The following is a 23,054-nucleotide window of genomic DNA, read 5'->3' as shown; positions in this document are numbered from 1 at the left end:
CTGCACGGTACAATAAACTGATCTCTCAGTCATTATGCCAGACCTTAATGGAGGTAGGAAGAACTGTCTATATGCATATTTTGCAAACATTTTGTGGTTTTATAAAAAACTTTATTTACACTAGGAAAGATTGAAGGCAATAAAAACACCAAGTCATACAGATATTTTATATAAATAATTTGTACTTACCTTTGTTTATAAAGATAAAAACCAAAACCAGCAAATATAAGAGCAAAGAAAGGCACAAGGATAGCAATGGCCACTGAACTACTATTTGTACCATGTTGTTGATTAGAAGAATTTGAACCCTCAGACATGTTAAGACCTAAAAAGAATAATAATAAAAAAAGTAATACAGCATATGTGTCTGTTACCCCCAGCACATACTACTCTATAAACTTCAGAATTCAATAACACCATGTGATTGGGTAATCATAATGTCTTCAGCTGTACACATGCAGCTCTATGCTGAGACCACCTGGAAATAAAATGTAGTGTGGTATACTATCTTCTTATTAATAAACGCGAAATGTCAGGAGAACAATACATATACTCTGGTACAGTAAATATCTTACTGCACAATTCTGTATGGGACTCAAGTTTTGGATGTTATTAGTACACTTTAATGTATTGTGTTACAAAAAGTCAAATTTATAATAACATATATATTTGATTATATTACTGATTATATTTGTATATTTCAGAAATTAATAAATACTGCATGTGTAAAAAGCAAACATGATTTCAAGGAAATGGTAAATCACCTGAAGAGTCAAGCTGAAAATTCATCATGTTGATTTCATTAGGAACTACTATTGATACATAGAGTGAAAGAGGTAGGAATAATTCTGAAGAGCTAAAGCCTGATATTGATGAAGAAATAAGAATATTATCTGTTGCATAGTTGAGGAACAAATTATCTAGATTACCTCCACAGACAAGATATACACCTTTTTAATGTGAGGAAAGGAATACCAATGCAGCTTCAAAGTTAATTTGTAAGCTTTGAACTGGACATTTTAAGAATTGCAGAGGTCATAATATTTTCTGACTTTCTTGATCTCACAAGGCAACATATAGAAATTAAAGAAAACCCAACCAACTAACCAAAAAGAAACAAATAGGTAATAAATATACTAAAATACAGAAAAACAAATGTTTTGAGGAAATTTCTATAGGAACAGCAATCAAAATATTTTGTTTCAGATAGACTATTTTTGTGTTTGTGTGCATGAAATAATGAAGTGGAAACATGCTAAACAAAATCTATTCAATGATTGTAAATTTCTCCATAACTATATTATTGACTATATTAACTACAATTAATTCTTGTATAGAATTTAAACCTGAGTGAACCATTCTGCTTCTAGAAGATATAAACCAATAAAAAATACCTTCATATATTACAGAAAAGAATCTCACAAATACAAAAAAAAAAAAAAAAGAAGACAAGAATAATCCCCCTGAAAAACAAGCAAAGAAATACAATTTTCATAAGAATCTATCAAAACATTTTGCCAAGGAAGTCTTGCATTTTAATTTTTGTTAGGTTACTTTGAAATATTTTGAAGAAGTTAATAAAGGGAAATAACTCTTTCTATATTAATTTGAAAGGAATATCTATTGATAAAGATACTGCTAAAAATTATTTTTAATTTGCATATGAAAATCCCGTAAAAATCAAGATCCCAACAGTGCATCTGTGACTTTGAAATGTGGAAAAAGAAAAATTTGCCTTCACCTCATACATTCATTAGTAAATCCTTCCAGCACATTCAAGAATTAAAGAATTTCCTGGTTTTACTTAAAAAATAAGAGTGGACGATACTTCGTGGCTGAAAGAACTTACTTTTGCATCCGTGTATAGGATTTTTTTTTGAAGATAATCATCCTATTTAAGGACTCATTACATCAGTGAAAAGTAATTCCTCTTCTAAGACATTCTCAATAGTATTTTATCATCCAAGAATTTAGTATTAACTAAATTCAAATTATTGTGGCAGGAGAAATATCACAGTTCTACAGACATTATCAGAGGAGTAAAAGAAATTACTTTTCTTAAAAAGCACAACAGAATGTTTTTACCAGAGCTCTGTTACCAGAGCTGTCTTCTCAAAGAAAGGATAAATAAAGACTATTAATTTGGTGTAGAACTGAATGTATAGAACCAAGAAGTCAATTTTCAGGAAATTAATGCTTATCAGGTAAGTAAAATTTTGTTCTTCTTATGCGTAACATAAAAATTTACTCACAAATATTTAGCAGTTTCATTCTTCTAGCAAATGTTTAGGTGAAATGTTGTTTCAGCACCATGAACAAGAAATCAGTTTAGCAGAGCATTCTATAACATGAGCTTTCTAAATAGTTATTAAGATGTGAAACTAAATGCATTCTACACATATTCATAGAAAAACATTGCTCAAGACATTATAAATTTATAGATATAATAAGCAGTAAACTACAAGGCATTTGTAACTTCTGACAAAACAGTCTATGTAAGTACTACTTAAATGAGATTTTAAAGATATGAATATCTCAACATTCTGTAAAATGTCAATACTGATTACATCTTGCAGATATCCTTATCCTACTAGACATAATAAAACATAATATGGAACAATGAACTGGAAAAAACTTAATACCTAATCTTTGAAGTCCAAATTGTCCATAATCTTTACCCTGGATGAATCCTTGAAAAACATATGTTGCTCCATCAGGTTCAGCAGAAACCTGTAAACAAAAAGTACTTTGAATTAAATGGGGAAAAGTTTGTTGTAAGTTACAATTTTCTATCTGGGAGAGAGATATCCTAATATGCTTAACCGGTAGCTGTTATTCCCCATTAAGAACACCCGTTTTTTTCCTAGGAAATCTATAAAGTTCAAAAGAAAAGACAGAGTTGTTAAAGGCACAACTTAGACATGGTGGCTTATGGTCATATATATTACCATATACCTTTAACTGTGTTATTTTTTAAAAAGAAAAAAAATTAAAGTTTCTGAGAATTCAAAATGTCAGTATTTCTAAGTATCTTACATACTTGCAGTGTGGCAAAAGTGATATTGTTGATAATCCTAAGGATGCAAGTACTGAGGTTTTAATAATTACTTTTAAATAAATAGAAAAGACCTCACATTCAGTTCACAGTTATTTCCTTTGTTCCTTCTCAGTTCTTATCCCTGTAATCACTTAATTATACAGCTGTAGACCGGAATAATATTGAATGAGGCTTTGGTACAAGAGCAAAATATTCTAGTATAAGCTAAAAGACTTGTGGAAGGGAGGAAAAGGTTGTGATCCTATGAATAGCTCCCTTATTAAGGTAAGTACATTCTAAACTAACACATTGTTATCAAAATTAGAGGTACTTGCTTCCCAGGATAGTTATTAGGTTTAAATTCAGTGGTCCAGAAGCAGGTTCCTTCAAGATTTTCCCTTAAACTTCCCTTTCTTAAGGCAACAGTATGTCTTCAGCAATGACCTGAAGCTATGTTTTCACTGAAGAAAGGGTGCATTTCTCAGATGAATTTCTTACTTTGGGGTAAAGCAGTCTGTTTGAGCTATTCCAAGATTTAAAAAAAAAAAAAAAAAAAAGAGAAAATGGTCAAAAAAACCCAGCATGTAAATAGTATGGAATGTAGGGACCGTACTGTGTACTTTTTTACATTGAGAAGTATGAAAGTAAATTTCTTGGGTTTACCCACATTTTTTCACCTCAGGAGCATGCTCATGAAACCTAAAATTTATACAAGCTGTGGGAGTTAAGCTCTTTTACCAGCATATTTATTGTTTAAGCAGTTGATGATTTTTTGCTTTGGTTTTGGTTTTGCACCTTTTTAAAATTTATTATTGAAGCAGTGCCAGAAGTTATACAAATATAAATTTATGCATACACTTCAATGTACACATCTTCTCTTCTTTTGGCATGTGCACCCATACTGGTGTCCTTGTAGTGCTTAAACATATGAAAACAGACAAATCCCCAATGCCCTTGAAAAAGGCAATGGTGTAATAGGGATGTATGAGTGTTCATCATCACCAAAATTATTTTAGGCTTTTTCTTTTCTGAAACATGTACTTTCTTCTCAGGCCCCCAACACACTCAGCTTTTTCCAGCCTTAGTGTTATCTTGAGCAATGTTTGTTTTTCCTGGCTGTTCTCTGAAAGGATTTCCTTTTTGTGGTTTAAACACACCCCAGCCGCCTGGGCTGTTGCTTCTTCTTTTTACCCCTCTGCTTTACCTTTCCTCCTCTCAGTTATGTGCTCTCATCTTCTCCCTTTTAAAGAATAACTCCACCCCAGAACCTCCAAGGGAGTTAATGCTTAATTGGAGCAATCTGTTATGTTTTCCCCATACATGTAACAGTTCAGCTTTTTTATGGTATTTCTAAAAATATCACGATAAAATAAACCGTGACCTGCTAGCCTAATGATAAAAATTGTTATTATATTAACATTATATATGATAATATTATTATAAATTGATATTATATTATCATGATAAAACATTTGAACATATTTGACTAAATTTAAAAGAAAAGTAGGAGAAAGACTTATGTGTTAACGTGCCTTATAATTGTACCTACACAGTATGACTATTGCCATATTTTGCTTCAGACTGGTCCCCTATATCTTGCAATAACATTTTCATTTAATTTAATGAATCAGCATTGCTAACAAGATTCCATTTGATATGTCTCAGGATTTTTTGGGTGTAGAACACCAGCATGTTTTCAAACAAGAAAAATCTTTCTCTTTTGTAGCAGAAATATACTTACAAAACCATCCATAGCCCATTTTTCCTCTTTCAGCTTGCTCACAGACGTATGTGAGGGTGCTTTAATGAGATATATGTGAAGCATTAGCCGAGCTTCCTGGCTTTTATACACTCCTGTAGAATATAGTTTTAAAAATGTATATTTGTATTGAACAGAGAAATAATTTAATCTTTAAGAATAAGCATTTAATTTCCTGCCTTAAAAAGGGAAAGCAGGAAGAACAGGTAACATTTTTACCAACATTATAATTTAGCAGGATGCATTCTTCTGTAAAATTATTTCAGTTATCATAGAATTCCAGTAGAAACTGGCTTTAGCTTAGCTTGTAGAGAGGACAGAAGAGAAACCCTATACACACAGCTGTTAATTAACAGTTAAAGTAATAAACCTTAGACAGAACAAACATTGACAGTAATATGATTTGAGATGGAAAATACTGTTCTGAATCAGACAGTGTATTTGAACCTCGCATCCCCATTTTCAATATTTGTAATTTAGTTATCAGCTAAAGAAGTTATCAGGTAAAGATAAGAGGAACATCCACATGTAAATTATTTTCCAAAAGCTGGTGCTAAATTAAAAATTTCTAAATTTGAAAATATCTCAAAAAATGGAATTGTTCTTCATCAGTCAATATTAAGACACAGTTTCTTCCAGATAATGACAAGACTTGTATATAACCTTATTTACTTTGTAGTCATAGTCAATTGACTCATTTTCATTCCTAGGATAAATATTTAGAACCCAAATAACCTTATTTGTTAATATGGAGAATGAAAATAAAATAGTATGATATGCTTAGTGATTTAGTCTTTCACTACAATGACAATGGTGATAGTGAAAACACAGTCAAGATTTTTTTCCCTACATTTTTGACCATTGTTATCAATTAATGGTTTAAAACTTTATATTTTAAATAGAAGATCTCTAGTAAGGTAATTTCCTTTCTGGCAGAGCACTGAAAATGCTGTTCTTCTTATATGAAGTCTTCCATTTGTAGAATCATGCAAGGTTACATAGCATTTTACATGAACAAAAGTTAATGATGGCTAAAACCTGACAGAAACAAACCTAAAACCAAAACCAAGAAAAATAAAAAAGCCCCAAAGAATTATACTTCTACCTCCAGAAAATTCCACCAAACTTAATTAAGTGAAGCATTAGCCAAATTAAAATTCACTGATTTATTGACTCAATACATGACAGAACAGACTTCATAATGTAAATTAATTAGATTTAAACACTGGCGTTCATCTCTCCCTCATTTTCCCTTTTTTTTTTTTTAATTTATGCTGACTAACATAACTATGACCTTCAGACTAGATTTAGTATGTGTTAGCTACGCATGAACTAAACTAGATGTCTTTTCATTAACTGAAAAGTCCAGTAACAGAAGTACCATTAATTTTGGTAATATCCCATTTTTATATTCATCCAAATTCTGTGATATGAACAAGAAATGAAGACAGCATTGAGACGCAGAAGAAGGTAATGGATCTACTGTATTGGGTTTTTGTGGCAAGGTTTTGGTAGTGCAGAAGATCCCCCGTGTCCGAGAGAGCCAGTGCCAGCTGGCTGAGACTGACCTACTGCTGGCCAAGGCTGAGCCCATCAGCAATGGTGGTAGCGCCTCTGTGATAACAGATTTAAGAAGGGGGGGGGAAAAAAAACCTGCACAACTGCAGGTGGAGAGAGGAGTGAGAATATGTGAGAGAAACAGCTCTGCAGACACCAAGGTCAGTGAAGATGGAGGGCGAAGAGTTGCTCCAGGTGCCAGAGCAGAGATTCCCCTGCAGCCTGTGGTGAAGACCATGGTGGGGCAGGCTGTCCCCCTGCAGCCCATGGAGATCCACGATGGAGCAGATATGCACCTGCAGCCTGTGAAGAACCCCACACAGGTGGATGTGCCCAAAGGAGGCTGTGACCTTGTGGGAAGCCCATGCTGGAGCAGACTCCTGGCAGGACCTGTGGACCCATGGAGAGAGGAGCTCACACTGGAGCAGGTTTTCTGGCAGGACTTGTGACACCGGGCGGGAAGGACCCGTGCTGGAGAAGTTTGTGAAGGATTGTTTCCCATGGGAGGGACACCACGCTGGAGCAAGAGAAGAGAGTGAGGAGGAAGGAGTGGCAGAGATAACGTGTGATGAACTGAATGTAACCCCCATTCCCTATCCCCCTGTGCTGCGCAGGGGTAAGAGGTAGAGAATACAGGATTTTGAAATTGAGCCTGGGAAGAAGGGATGGGTGGGAGGAAGGTGTGTTAAGATTTGGGTTTATTTCTTATCATCATACTCTCATTTGATTGGCAATAAATTAAATTAAGTTCCACGAGTTAAGTCTGTTTTGCCCATGACAGTAACTGATGAGTGATCTCTCCCTGTCCTTGTCTTGACCCACGAGCCTTTCATCATATGTTTCCTCCCCTGTCCAGCCGATGAGAGGGAGCTATACAGCGGCTTGGTGGGCACCTGGCATCCAGGCAAGGTGTACCCACCGCACTCTGCAGTTAAAAAAAATTTAACTAAGGCTGTACAAAAATGCTAGTTAGCACAGTAGCAAAAGGAAGGAAATACACAGGTACTCCGTCCTCTTTGCATCTTAAGGTAGAGAAGGAAGAAATGCTGGCACAGCCAAATAGCTTAATATTGGACTTCAGTGCTGCAAAGAGATGATCCGGGAGACAGCAGAGTTTTCAAACTAATAGCTAGAGTTTTGTATACATGGTCAGAAGAAAATGATGGGTGATGTTACTCTGTTAAAATGAATTCCAGAGAAGAAACAACATGGTTACATCTGTCTTGTTGGCTCCTAATCTGAGAAAAACAGTAACTTATAAAATGGAAACAGATCACATGCCCAGGTATAGCCCAACTAAGAAAATACATTTAACTTTGTCCTCTCTGTTTGTTTATTCACTCTAGGCTCTCACTACATATAACAGTGAGATGGGCATCTCAAAAGTTCGATTCAGGTTAATATGCAAATTCCTAGCTCTCTTCACAAGCTGCAGTAAGAGACAGAGCAATGAGATTCCTAATTCATGTTTCTCACTTACATGTCTAAATTCACAGAACAAAAGCCTTCTCCGCTTTAAGGATAGATGATTGCCCTATAGGAAGTATCATTATGCATAAATCATCTCTGAGCTGACAAGCAGACTTACTTTTGTGTTAATACTGCACTAAGGTCAAATGAATGTATCTTGGTAAAATAGGGTTTATTCTCTTGTCTTCCGGACTGTGTTATTATCCCACAGTGTTTGGTCACTTCAAGAGGTTGGACAGTGTGCATCTAAAAATCATTTGGAACTTAGAAAAAATAAATCAATCACATCTGCCATGGTTGTGTCTTGTAAAATCAGTAATACTTGCTTGAGGCTGAGAGCTGTAGTGTGTGCACATGGGTATAAACATTATGTGTGTACACTCAAGCAAGAGCACAGTGAAAAATTATCCCACAGACCAAGGCATAATCTCTGTTAATTTACAAGTGGTTTTTGGTGAAAGGCTGATGTGCTTCTTCAGAGCTGGCAACTGGTTTCCCAGCACACAACAGAGTGTTTAATCTGAGCCAAATAAACAAGTAAAAGCTGCACCTTTCTCTTCTCTTAATACCTATGATGTCATTGCTATTTTGACTCATGCTAATCTGATCAAAAGAATATGCCCGTTTCTAACCTGTGACAGGCACGTATACTATAATTACATCAAGAAATGGTGTCAAAATAAATGAAGTAAAAAAAAGAAGAAATCAGCTTCCTGGCATTTAAATGTCTTTTTGAATCCACCCCTATTGCCCTGGCCCTAAGACATTCTTTCAACATAGAAGATCTTACTTTTCTATCTGCAAAATAAGGGAAAGAAAGTAGTATTAGTTACCTGATGACGTGTGCAATGACTGTATGTAGAGTGAAAATGGGCATTTGTAATCATTTTTGTGTCGAATTGAGGGCACTTTTTCATTTGTAGGAGGAGGTTTTTTGGGTGAGAAAGTAGAGATTTACTTTTACTAATGCTAAAAATATGAAATACTACATCAACTGCACCTAATACCCTCATAGAAATTACATGGCTGAAACTAAACAGACATAATATGATAGAATAAATACACACAGACAGCCAAGGCAAACACAGTTACCAGTCAAAAGAATATTTTATTAAATATTCAGTCCATCTATAGCCTCTCAAGTGTGACTCTTCAAAGGACACCTATAAAATACCTTCAGTAGACATACATGGTGACAAAAATTCCCTGCTCTACTAGATAATAGAAACTAAGAGCTCAACAGAGACATGGATTCGTTGGCCCATTACATTATTCCTGTAGACCACTCATCTCAGAAACATATGGGCTGAACTTTCCTCTTTACTTTTTTCCAATAGGCTAATGTTCTGTCGCTACTGTCCTTGCTAACAACTCTGGGATAAAGAATGGTGTTAAACTGCTTCAGAGAAAGGGATCCTTAAGTGATGAACAACACTAAAACAGTCAACGGCTCAGTGTCAGATGGAGATTGGTGACGAGTGTTGTACTGGGACCAGTATTCTTTAATATCTTCATCAGTGACATAGACACTGGGATCAAATGCACTCTCACCAAGTTTGCAGGTGACACCAAGTTGAATGGTGCAGCTGACATGCTTGAGGGACAGGATGTCCAGGGACCTGGACAAGCTTAAGGAATGGGCCTGTGTGAACCTCATTAGGATCAACAAGGACAAGTGCAGGGTCTTACACCTGGGTTGGGGCAGCTCCCAGTATCAATATTGGCTGGGGTATGAAGGGATAGAGAGTAGCCCTGCCGAGAAGGACTTGGGGGTCCTGGTGGATGAAAAGCTGGACAGGAGACAGCAATGTGTTCTCACAGCCCAAAAAGGCCAGCCATATCCTGCGTTGCATCCAAAGCAGTGTGCCTAGCATGTCGACAGAGGTGATTATGCCCCTCTACTGCATTCTGCTGAGACCCCACCTGGAGTCCTGTGTCCAGCTCTGGAGCCCTCAGCACAGGGAAGACATGGACCTGTTGGAGCAGGTCCAGAAGAGGGCCACAAAAATGATCAGAGGGATGGAACACCTCTCCTATGAGGACAGGCTGAGAGAGCTGGGATTGTTCAGCTTGGAGAAGAGAAGGCTCCGGGGAGACCTTCTTGCAGCATTCCAGTACTTAAAGAGGTCTTATAAGAAAGATAGGGACAGACTTTTTAACAGGGCCTGTAGCAACAGAACAAGGGGTAATGGTTTTAAACTAAAAAGGGTAGATTTAGACTCGATATAGGGGCAAAATTTTTTGCATTGAGAGTGGTAAGACACTGGCACAGGTTGCCTGGAAAGCTAGTAGATGCTACATCCCTGGAAACATTCCAGGTCAGGTTGGATCGGGCTCTGAGCAACCTGATCTGGTTGAAAATGTCCCTGGTCATTGCAAGAGTTAGGACTAGATGATCTTAAAAGGTCCCTTCCAGCCCAAACTACTATATGATTCTATGATGATTCTATGAAAACCAGTAGTGTCCAGCCTATATATAACTGTGATTTTAGGCTTTTTCAGTCCTTGTGAAAAGTGTTGTAGACATAGTAAAGTTTCAAGAAACTAAGTTTTTAATCTTAATAGTGATTTCAGTTGTTTCTTTTATGCTTATTCACACCCCTGTGCTATATCCTGACACTACTCTGGCATGACAGGCCCATTGTCTGTTTGGCTGAGATGTCTCAATCAAAGGACTGAAAGAGTTTGAAAAATGAACAAAATACATAAATCCAAACAATGTTTACAGTATTTTTGTTTGCTTGCTTGTCAAGCAATGTCTATAGTTTCTGCTGATTGTTCACAGCATAGAGAACTGTGCATATTGTGCCAAGATAACCATGGCAACAGTGCTTTGTATGGCAGGGACTGTAGAACATCATAAACTAATATTGCAATCAAGGGATTCTTCTGAAACCACAGCAGGAAGGGTAGCTACTTTTTTCAGCTAGTCTAATAACAAATGTCATCTCTCCTTGCTCTCCATGTTCATTAAGTATCTCTGCCTGGCTGGGTCAACTCACCAATCTCATGATATTGCTTGTTAGTCATTAATAGGTTATTGTAGGGAAATTGTACAATTAAGAAAATCTCAAGAACAGTAATTTAAGTTTATTTATAATATACAAATAAGAAGGATGAGAATTAGGATGATTCTTTCACTCCTTATTGGCTATTAACTCCAAATACAATAAAAACCCTGGAAATTAAAAAAGGGGAGATAAGGAAAAGGTGGAAAAATCCCTATCTTTGAAAAGGAACTGAACTAGAATGAAAATTTCTTCGGTAAGCTAAGAAAGTTTCCAGAAGATGTTAAAAGTTTAAGCGTTATGCATAAACTTACAGGGAACCAATGTATATAAGGCAGAAAAAATTAAATGGAAATGAGTTTTTCTTTTCCCATACCTGATAGCAGCAATTCCATATTGCTGTTTGTAAGTGTTGCATTTACTCTTCCTGAAGTTGCATTGAAACTGGTGACTGTCAAAGTCATGGGCTGTTTCTTGCTTTTGTAATTGTAAGATCCTTTCCATATATAATTTTGGGCAAATACATCATCAGGAACTATACAAACATCAAACATGTTTCAATATATTTTGCAATATTTAGTAATTATGAATTCAAGCATCCAACAAAATGTATGATATATATTAGCATTTTTTCTACTTTACCCTCTCTATTTTTAAGTCTAATAGGCATAACCTTCACATATAAAACATAAAACTCTGGCATGAACATTCATGAAAGAAATATATTTGTACTGAAGAACACAACCACAGCTGTACCTTCATTTGCTCCTTTCCTCAAATATGGACATGTCCTAAAATTAAACCAACTTTACAAAGTATAATTTAACTGCTGTAACAAAAGGACCAAATTTCTCTCTCTGCAGAATTTTTTCTATGGCAGCACACAGACAGGCAGGGACATACAGCTAGGATTAATTGTGCAGAAATTAATATTGATTTAGATATCAAAATTTTTGTAAGCATATGTAAATGACACTGACAGATTATAAGCCTGTAGTCACTTTTTCTAATGAAAAATTTATATAAGAGGTTTTGTCTTGTCCTCAAATGCTTAAAAACATTATGAGCTTCATCATGAGAAAAAAAAAGTCCCCTAATTGAAAATTAAAAACAGATCATAGACTGCAGGGACAATAAACATACTAGATTTATATGTTTACATTTAATATTTATCATTATCCAACTGTAAAATTATTAATTTAAGTAATGCTACTCCTGCAACAAAATGGTTAAAAAAAATATTACCTATCCCATAGAAAGAGATACATGCAAATCTTTAAAATCTTAACATGGGACATCATTTAAACAATTAAACTGAAAGTGACATAGGATGGGTTTACTATACTTTCCGAAGTAAATATATCAAACTTAGTGCTATAACAAATAATCATTATTTAAAATCAGCACTTTCACATTATTTAGAGTTACTCACACTGAACTTAAAACTCTGGGTTTGTGTATGCATTGGCATCTCATGTCAGATAACCACAGAAGAATACATGCCCTTGTCTCCAAGGACACCCCAAAATTCAAGACTGGGGCACACTGGAATACCTAACAGTCTTCCTTCATCATTTGTTTTATGGGTCACAGAGACAGGTTGTCTTCCCCATGGAGGATAAAAGAGCTTTCCTAGATTTATATTTATTTATGTATATGTATATATGCATATATTTTTGACAAATAAACACATAAAACCAAAAAAACTAGATACTGGGCCTGTAAACTGCAAGCAAGGAAACTGTACGGTGCAAACAGTCTGATGCTGTTGATTTGTGATCTGCCTGAAATTTATTTCCCTACTTTCAGGAAAACTGATATTTATGTACTTCATTTGCAACTAATTGAGATTGTACAAAAAAGTTCCTGAATGAAAAAAGTGATAATGTGACTACCATGCAGTACATAATTGACAAACACAGTTTTGATGTAGTGTACAGCCTGTTTAAAACAAACAAACAAACAAACAAACAAACAAACAAAAAACAAGACAACAGAAAACAAAGCCCCACTGAACCCCACAAAACCCCATATGTTCAGGAATTACTTTTAAATCTTTATTCATTATTTAATAGGGTTATAGTTGAAGGCTAATTTTAGTTAAGGAGACTTCTCTCGTCAAAAAGTGTCTTCAGGTTTCTCTTGGATCTAGTCAGGACGTCCAGAAATAGTCACCTTCAGCAGATCAGTTAAAACTGGAGTTGACTTTAGCCAGAGTTAGAGAGACTACCTCCTCTAGGCTAAAATTAGCTTTCTTGAAGGCTAAGTTGAAGGCTAATACTGAAGTGTTTAGGTAAAATAATTTAAATTAACAATATGTAAAAGAAGTGCAAGACTGTGAAAAAAAATATGAAACAACATGGCTTTAAATTATTTCTGGGTGAATAATATAGTTTCTGAATGAGTAAATTGCATAGGATCTTACACAGAACACAGCAATTTCAACACAGTGAAATCAATAAAACTATCATCACATAACAGTTAGAAATGGTGTAAGGGTATAAATAATACCATATAGTCACATTGGGGAATAATTTAATTAATGATGGTTTTGTTCTGTTAATGTAATGCCTAATCTAGCGCCCTTTATTCATTCTAAACCATTCAGTGCAGTCACACTAAATCAATTCTCGTTGTCTTTTCTACAGAAATTGTTTAAAAGTATTTATACCTCAAAGTACTTACCACTTAGTTTGGGACTTGGTGTTCCCAAAGCCGGTCTGGGATCCTTCACTAATATTTTGGAACCAGCTGTTAGAAAGAAGGAATGACAAAAAGACAAATCAGTAGCAAATATGTTACTCAGAAACTAGGAAAATAATTTCCATAATGTAAATTGTTCATTTCAAAGGGTATAAGATGATGTTTCAAAGTCAAATATGAATGAAATTTCAGTCAGCATCAAGCTTTAGTATTAGAGGAGCACAGGCCCACTGATTTCTTCCATTGTCACATTTTGTCCTGTGTCAGTCACCTGGATGCAACCAAGTTTTTTCAATACACAAACAGTGTAGGCTTTCACTTCAGAATCCACATTTCATAATTCACAGTCCTGGACTATGCACCTAATACTGGTTTCAGCCAGGATAGAGCTGGTTTTCTTCACAGAAGCTAGTGTGAGGCTATGTTTTGGATTTGGGATGAGAAACTGTTGATAATGTGCTGATGTTTTGGGTTGTTGCTGAGCAGTCAAGGACAGTCCAGCTTCTCGTGCTGGGCTGCTCGCAAGAAGGCTGGGGGTGCGCAGGGAGCTGGGAGGGGACACAGCCAGGACAGCTGACCCAGGCTGGCCAAAGAGATATTCTCTACCATACAACGTTATGCCCAGTACATAAACTGGAGTTAGCCGGGGGGTGGGAATTGCTGCTCAGGGACGGGCTATTGATCACCAGCTGGTGAGCAATTGCTGTATTGGGCATCACTTTTCTTGTACATTCCTTTGTCGGTATTATTATTGTTATCATTGTTGTTCCCTTCTTTCTTTCTGTCCTATTAAACCGTGTTTATCTCAACCCACGAGGTTTTTCCTAATTCTCTCCCCCGTCCCACTGTGGAAGGGGGAGTAAGTGAGTGGCTGCGTGGTGCTTAGTTGCCAGCTGGGGCTAAATGACGACAGTGAGATATCTTCTAAAATGTCATCTAAAGCAAGTTATATCATTTAAATCATCATTGACACAAAATAGCACTGTGAATAGTTCTTTGACTAGAAGAAATGTAACACCAAACAGTGAAGAGATACATTACAAGGGCATTTTAAATCATGTTCCTCTCCAGGATGTAATTATCTTCAACAGTACTGAGTGAGACATCTTGTGTTCAAGACTGAAAACCCAAAGATGCATGCTTAATCTCTTAATAGAGGAGAAGGTTACTGTTTCTTTAAAGAATAGCAACAGAAAGAAAGAAACAAATTAGGCTGTCCACAATATCTCCAACTGCTCAGGTGATTTGAGCACTGGAAGTTGGAGAATTTCATTTCTTCTCTGCTTAGAGCAGGAACTCTCCCACCGCTGAAGATGATGAACTAAATGCGATGGGACAGTGTCCATTTCCTGCAGCTGAAGCTATTTTATTTTGCAGAAACTAATTTGGATTCATTGGGCTATAAAGAAGACATATAATTCTGTCTTCTAATGTAGAATACTCTCATGAAGCACCAGGCTCCATTCCTTTCTCCAATGGTTATTTCAATATTTTGTATTTTGTATCTTGGCTTTGAATCCAGGCCTTTTCTCTCTGATCAATACTTTAAAAAAAAATAGACAAGAAAAGCGACTTCCTCCTCCCTGGAGTGGAGGGGGTTTTTTGCATAAAAGGAAACTTCAGCAAGAAGCACTGAGAATGTTTTCTTGAGAATAACTTTTATCTTATTACAGAAGGCTTGTTCTTGGTGTATAGATTAAAACTGGCAAGAAACAAGAGCAAGGGTTGGAATTCAACCTAAAGTTCTCATGGTCTGTTACTACTAATGGGTTAATCTCTATTTCCACTCTGTTTTGGCAGAAACTTACTGAACTTCATTGAACATGGTTGACCTAGAGGGCATGCTTCAACAGCATATGCTTTTTGACTACATCAAGCTCAGGTTAGAAATATCTGGATCATACTTTCCAAAGGGCTTTAGTATAAAAAGCTGCTGAGTCAGTCAGCCTTGTCAAGGTGAATACATTTCTAGTCAAGATCAGAAGTAAAATTTTAAACGCAAAATAGAATTTTAAATACAAACCCAAAACTAAAATGAGTTATCTATGGAGTTTAAGTTTCTAGGTCCAGGTATTTGCTGAGTAGGACTTTCAAGATTGTAGTTTTGTATTTAAATGACCAAATTCTGGTTTAGTTCCCCTACAGATCCTTTTAGAGCTCTCAACTCCAAATGTTCTATTCCTTTTCATCCATTTCCAAATTATTTTTGTGAAGTTAACAATCGCAGGTGAACAACCTGACCTGGTTCTCTTCTCCCTTCCACAGGAGGGAGTTGTTTCAACCCTCTCTAATAGGTGAAAAATTAAAAATATTTAAGAGGTATTACACTTTATCTAATTAGAGTTAATACTTTACAATAGGTTGGTCATTCTGAGCTTTCTCTACTGCTCAAAAGCAAGTAGCAAGACCTCTGGTCCGAAAAATTTTGCATTTCTGTAACATTTTTTCAGGAGCTGGGAAATAAAGTTATATGACAAGGTAGAAACACTCATAGTTACCACTTAATACTTTTTAAAAAAAATTCTCATAAAGGTTTGTTACTATGAGATAGGGAAGATAATACTACTTTTTTCAATATCATCAGCGGAAAATTCTTGGATACAACCCACAAATCACATTTGGCCTGACATAGCACTTCCTGCATACTGAACAAGTCATAAGCTTACTGGCAGCTTGCTTTCTAACACTTTCCCAAAGCTCTGTTCTGTTTTCCCCCAGCACTTCTCCGGTATGTAATGCCAGGACACCTGTTTTATAGTGATACAAAATATTCATTACCTATTTCCCTTCCAAGTAACAGTGTTTGGGTATACAGTCTTTGAATGCTTCTGTAAGATCCCTGGGGATAACCACATCTGAAACATTAGGTATCACTAATCTGAAAGGTGCTTTAATTATTAAGAAAATACAATGCCTACCAGCTGCTATATTTAAGGTTGTTTCTTATCTCACATGAAAAACATTATTCTCACTATGATTTTCCTATGAGCTCTTTCATACCCTGTCATAACAAAGTATGTAGTAAAAACTAGAAAAAAATGAAAATGTTTGCAATGTCAAGAACAAAGTAGATACATTTTGTTTGAAAACAGTATATCGTTGCTTACATACATAAAATAATGTTAAAATTTATGGATTAATTCCTTGCAGTGATTGAGACATCTACTGTGACTTTAGGCATCCTTCTCCAAAATTAGAATAGAATCACAGAATCATGGAATCATAGAATTATCTAGGTTGGAAAAGACCCTTAAGATCATCAAGTCCAACCATTAACCTAGCACTGCCAAGTCCACCACTAAATCACGTCCCTAAGCACCATGTCTACAAGTTTTCTGAAACCAGTGATGAAGCCACCAGTTATGGAGACTCCACCACCTCCCTCAGCAGCTTGTGCCAATGCTTGATCACTCTCTCAGTAAAGAAATTTTTCATAATATCTAGTCTAAACCTCCACTGGGGTAACTTGAGGCCATTTCCTCTCGTCCTATTGCTAGTTACTTGGGAGAAAAGACCAACACCCACCTCACCACAATCCCCTTTCTGGGAGTTGTAGAGAGCAATAAGGTCTCCCCTCAGGCCCCTCTTCTCCAGACTAAACAAGCCCAGTTCCCTCAGCCACTCCTCATAAGACGTTCTCCAGACACCTCACCAGCTTTGTTTGTCCTTCTCTGGACATGCTCCAACACCTCAATGTCTTTCTTGTAGTAAGAGGCCCAAAACTGAACACAGTATTCACAGAATCACAGAATCATTAAGGTTGGAAAAGACCTTTAAGATCATCAAGTCCAACCATCAACACAACACCACCATGCCAACTAATCCATATCCTGAAGTTCCATGTCCACATGTTTTTTGAATACTTCAAGTGATGGTGACTTCACCACCGCCCTGGACAGCCTGTTCCAATGCTTGACCACTCTCTCTATAAAGAATTTTTCCCTAATATCTAATCTAAACCTCCCCTGGGCAACTTGAGGCCATTTCCTCTCGTTCTATAGCTATTCAAGGTGCAACCTCACCAGTGCCGAGTAGAGGGGAACAGTCACTTCCCTATTCCTGCTGGACACATTCTTTCTGATACAGGCCAGGATGCTGTTGGTCTTCTTGGCTACCTGGGCACACCACTGGCTCACGTACAGCCAGTTGTCAGCCAGCAACCCCAGGTTCTTTTCTGCCAGGCAGCTCTCCAGCCACTCTTCCCCAAGCCTGTAGTGTTACATGCGGTTGTTGTAACCAAAGTGCAGGACCTGGCATTTGGCCTTGTTAAACCTCTTACAGATGGCCTTGGCCTATCAATCCAGCCTGTTCAGATTCCTCTACAGAGCCTTCCTACCCTTAAGGAGATCAACACTCCTGCTCAACTTGGTGTCATTGTCAGGCAAACTTACTGAGGATGCACTCGATCCCCTCAACCAGGTCATCAATAAAGATGTTAAACAAGACGGGTACAAATACTGAGCCCTGGGGAACACCACTTGTGGTGTGACCACCAGCTAGACTTAACTCCATTCACCACCGCTCTTTGGGCTCAACCATCTAGACAGTTTTTCACCCAGTGAAGAGTATACTTGTCCAAGCCATGAGCTGCCAGTTTCTCCAGCAGAATGCTGTGGGAGATGCTCTCAAAGGTTTTCCTAAAGTCCAGGTTGACAACACCCACAGCGTTTCCCTCATCCACTAGGCGGGTCACCCGGTCCTAGAAGGAGATCAGGTTGGTCAAGCAGGACCTGCCTTTCATGAACTTTTGCTGGCTGGGCCTGATCCCTTGGTTGTCCTGCACCTGCCCTGTGAGCACCCTCAAGATGAACCGCTCCATAATCTTCCCCAGTACCAAGGTCAGGCTGACAGGTTCCTGAGAACCTCCTTCCATCCCTTCTTGTAGATGGGCGTCACACTGGCAAACCTCCAGTCAACTGGGGCTTCCCCTGTTAACCAGGACTGCTGATAAATGATGGAGAGTGGCTTGGCAAGCTCCTCTTCCCGCTCCCTCAGCACTCTTGAGTGGGTGCCATCTGGGCCCATAGCCTTGTATATGTGTAAGTGTTGTAGGAGGTCACTATTTCCCCTTGGGTTATGGGGGATTCATTCTGCTCCCCATTCCTGTCTTCCAGATCCAGAGGTTCGGTACCTTGAAAACAGCTGGTCTTACTATTAAAGACTGAGGCAAAGACAATGTTAAGTATCTCAGCCTTTTCCTCAGCCTTTGTCACTATGTTTTCCCCCCACACCCAATAAAGGATGGAGATTCTCCTTAGCTCTCCTTTTATTGCTAAAATATTTATAGAAAAATTTTTTATTGTCTTTTATGGCAGTAGCCAGATTAAGTTCTAGTTGGGCTTTGGCCCTTCTAATTTTCTCCATGCATGACCTCATAACATTCTTGTAGTCCTTCTGAGTTTCCAAAGGTCATAAACTCTCCTTTTTTACCCTGAGTTCCAGCCAAAGCCCTCTGTTCATCCAGGTCAGTCTTCTTCTGTGCCAGCTCATCTTTTAGCATATGGGGACAACCTGCTCCTGTGCCTTTACAAATTCCTTCTTGAAGAATGTCCAGCCTTCCTGAACTCCTCTGCCCTTCAGGACTGCCTCCCAAAGAACTCTGTCAACCAGGCTCCTAAACGGGCCAAAGTCTGCCCTCCAGAAGTCCAAAGTAACATTCTGCTCACCCCCCTCATTACCTCTCCAAGAAGCTAAAACTCTATCATTTCCTGATCACTATGTCCAAGACGGCCTCCAACCATCACATCACCCACCAGTCCCTCTCTGTTCGCAAACAACAGTTCCAGTGGGTCACCTTCCTCAGTTGGTTCACTCACGAGCTGTGTCAGGAAATTACCTTCCACATAATACAGGAACCTCCTAGACTGTTTCTTCTCTGCTGTATTGTATTTCCAGCAGGCATCAGGTGAGTTGAAGTCCCCCCAGGAGAACAAGGGCTAGTGATTGTGAGACTTCTCCCAGCTGCTTACAGAATCTGTCCCTTTATATTTCATAACAGACTTCCACCATGATGTCTGCCTTGTTGACCTTCCCTCCAATTCTTACCCATAAACATTCAACCCTATCTTCACTGTCATTAAGCTCTAGATAATCAAAACACTCCCTAACATACAGGGCTACCCCACCACCTCTCCTTCCTCGACTATCCCGTCTGAAGAGTTTATAGCCATCCATTGAAGCACTCAAACTGTGTGAGTCGTCCCACCATGTTTCCATGATGGCAACTGTATCACAGTATTATTGCAAATGTCATAGTTGCCTTGCAGTTGATACAATCTCTGAAAATAAAATCATCCTGATCTAAGTTTAGTAGGTATGTGCAAAACTATCAATATTCTTACTCCGATGAGCTTATGAGAATGTGGTCCACACCTGACTGTCAGAAGTTTAGAGCAGGTGTTACCCAAGTATTTGGCCTCCAAAATTATATCTAGAATTGATACCTCTGAGCATGCAAATGAAAGACAATGGTATGAAAGCATATGTCCCATTAAACACAACTAGCAAAGGATTAGAGTTATCCTCTTAGATGTTCTCCCTCCTAGTTCTCCTTGCCATTCTGCTTTATCTTATCAGACTGCAAGTAAAAAAAAAAAAAAAAAAAAAATCATTGAAATGACTGCAAACCATTTCCTGGGCTGCATCAGGTGTGACCAGCAAGTTGACAGAGGTGATTCTGCCCCTACTCCACTCTGGTGAGACCCCACCTGGAGTACTGTGTCCAGCTCTGGGGCCCCCAAGATAAGAAGGACATGGACCTGTTGGAATGGATCCAGAAGAGGGCCACTAAGATGATCAAAGGGATGGAAAACCTCTGCTGTGAAAAAAGGCTGAGAGAGTTGGGGTTGTTCAGCCTGGAGAAGGCTTCGGGGAGACCTTATTGCAGCCTTCCAGTACTTTTAAGTGTTTTTATGGAGGCCTACAAGAAAACTGGAGAGGGAGTTTTTACAAGGGCATGTAGTGAAAGGAAAAAGGATAATGGCTGTAAACTGAAAGAGGGTAGATGTAGATTAGATATAAGGAAGAAATTCCTCACTATGAGGGTGGTGAGGCACTGGAAGAGGTTGCCTAGAGCAGTTGTGTATGCCCCAATGTTGGAAGTGTCCAAGGCCAGGCTGGATGGGGCTTTGTGCAACCTGGTCTACTGGAAGGTGTCCCTGACAATGGCAGGGGTGTTGGAACTAGATGATCTTTAAGGTCCCTTTCAACCCAAAACATTTTATGATTCTATGGTCCTTTGAAATAGAATAGATGAGGTATGCAGCGGGAAACAGAAGAGCTTACCTGCACAAACGGGAACTTTCCCAGTCCATGTGCCATCAGACCTACAGGCTCTATGCTCTGATCCTCCTGCCAGGAAGAAGCCTGGCTGACAGGTATAAATCAATGTATAACCTAATGAGGGAAGGTCCATTCCTGCAACATTAGCATGACTTGGTGTTTCCGGTTGTTTACAGCTGTGAGCTACAAAGAAAAGGTAAAATATCCTTCAGTCAAAATGGCGAAAATATACCTAAAAAAATCTATATACTCTGACAGGTAACTAATGAAGAAGAAAGCATAAATAAAAATAACATATTAATATATTTTGAATTCACATTAAAAATTACTATATAGTCTATATATTACTGTTCTGAGCCTGTAAATACACTCTTGAAAACAGACCTTTGGATTTCAAGTCACCAAGAACCAACTTAAACGCAGTTGCGCAAACAAAATTAATTGTCTGCATATGTGAACATAAACAACGCACATCTGATCACAGTCCAAAGCAATCATGGCTTCTGACTGACATGACTCATGATATCGGTGTATCATTGAATAACAGTAAATAAATGAGTCATTTGGAAAACACTATGAAAGGTCAAGGAGAACTTGTAAGTGAGGCAAGTTTTAATTATCAGGCAGAAAAATTAATTACCATTCCTAACCTCATGCAAAGTGTTTTATATCTCTAACAAGCACCAGAATCTGAGAGTCTTGTGTTATCTAAAAAACAGCATACTTCCAAGAGCAGAGCTCACCTTTCAACACACTGAGCTACTGATTTGCTGTTTGATTAGGGGGAATGCTAGCATCAACTGAAACCCTAATGTTGTTTTCTTCCGTGGATGTGCTCTCCATAGAATGAAGTGATTCTATAAGGTCAAACCTTATAAGGTGAGACTATTTCCAGAAAAATACAGTTGGCTAGCTGACAAACTAGAAAAATTAACCATAAAATGATACTTTTAGTAAATTAGCACTATTTACCAAAGTGTAAAAGATCTAAGAAATGAAATGTTACTTCGGGTTCCTAAGTAAGAAGATTCTCTCCATTTTGGATCCAAAACTTTCCAATTTCAAACATTTTTTTCCCCCCTTGTTAAAATATCCTGACTCCTTAGTTGGGAAACAGCTCAAACTCTTTACTAGAACTGGTTGTAACTATCTTCTCTGGTACAAGTTAGGGCTGTGCAGGGCTTTCCTACAATGTCCTGTTCTTATCACTTCCTCTCTTCATTGGAAAGGTTTCACTTTCTTAAATAGAAACACTGTTTTCAACATCTCTGTGGATGAAGAGCTGCCTGTTATTCTCATTATTTTATGTTGTGTTTTTTTAATTCTATAAACTATTTTAGAAAAACTCACTCACATATGTACATTTCTAGCTACTGTAATCTAGTAATGCAAATTTGTACTAACATTAAGTTAATACAACTATATAAATTAATAACTTTATAACAAGGTTACTGTAACTGAATTGCCTAGGTAAAAAAGTGATAGATTCAAAAAACTATCATTTACTTACGTATACATTCTGGCTGGATTCCACTCCACGTAAGATCAGGAAGGCAAGTTCGTGTTGTTGAGCCATGGAGAAGGTGTCCTTTTTTGCACTGAAATTGAACAATATTTCCCACCTGTTGAAAAGCAGAAAACACAATAATATTGTTATGAAGAAATATCTGTTATTGCTTTTTTTTTCCAAATTTGATAGCATACTCCTCCACATAAAACAGGCTCAATAAATTGTGATGCTTTTACTGTACAAAGTAAATTAATTTCACAGAGCATTTTGATATGAAATAAAACTTTCCTTCATTCTCATTAAGATGGCAGCTCAACAAGAGTACAGGGACCTTGTTAGGTTATGCAGAGCGAAAATTCAAAAAGCAAAAACCCAGCTAGAACTCAATCTGGCCACAGTCGTAAGGGATAACAAAAAATGGTTTTGCAAATATATTGACAAGAAAAGGAGAGCCAAGGAGAATCTTCACCCTTTATTGGATGTAGGGGGTAACATTGTCACCAAGGGTGAGGAAAAGGCTGAGGTATTTAATGCCGCCTTTGCCTCAGTCTTTAATAGCCAGACCAGGTAGCCCTGAGCTGAAAGGGGGATGGAGAGCAGAATAAACTCCCCATAATCCAGGAGGAAGCAGTTAAGGACCTCCTATGCCACCTGGACACCCACAAGTCTATGGGGCCTGATGGGATCCACCCAAGAGTGCTGAGGGAGCTGGTGGAGGAGCTTGCCAAG

At 37.8% G+C, this 23,054-nt stretch overlaps 1 protein-coding gene across 3 annotated transcripts in view; it reads right to left on the bottom strand.

Moving 5' to 3' along the window:
• CSMD3 (CUB and Sushi multiple domains 3) overlaps positions 1–23,054 on the bottom strand; it is a gene marked incomplete at its 5' end in the record, with an annotated part of 769,714 nt that overhangs the window by 1,778 nt on the left and 744,882 nt on the right. For all 3 annotated transcript variants that reach the window (XM_081996335.1, XM_081996336.1, XM_081996337.1), the window contains 7 exons: positions 190–325; positions 2,643–2,730; positions 4,779–4,891; positions 11,208–11,366; positions 13,517–13,582; positions 20,819–20,998; positions 22,326–22,437. In XM_081996335.1, coding sequence (XP_081852461.1) covers positions 190–325; positions 2,643–2,730; positions 4,779–4,891; positions 11,208–11,366; positions 13,517–13,582; positions 20,819–20,998; positions 22,326–22,437 — 854 coding nt within the window. The remainder of the gene's footprint in view (positions 1–189; positions 326–2,642; positions 2,731–4,778; positions 4,892–11,207; positions 11,367–13,516; positions 13,583–20,818; positions 20,999–22,325; positions 22,438–23,054) is intronic.

This window comes from Phaethon aethereus (assembly GCF_964289735.1).
Source record: "Phaethon aethereus genome assembly, chromosome: 2".
Taxonomy (NCBI): Eukaryota; Metazoa; Chordata; class Aves; order Phaethontiformes; family Phaethontidae; genus Phaethon; species Phaethon aethereus.
Note: the sequence above shows the minus strand (reverse complement) of the source record. Positions and strands in the feature narration are given on the sequence as shown.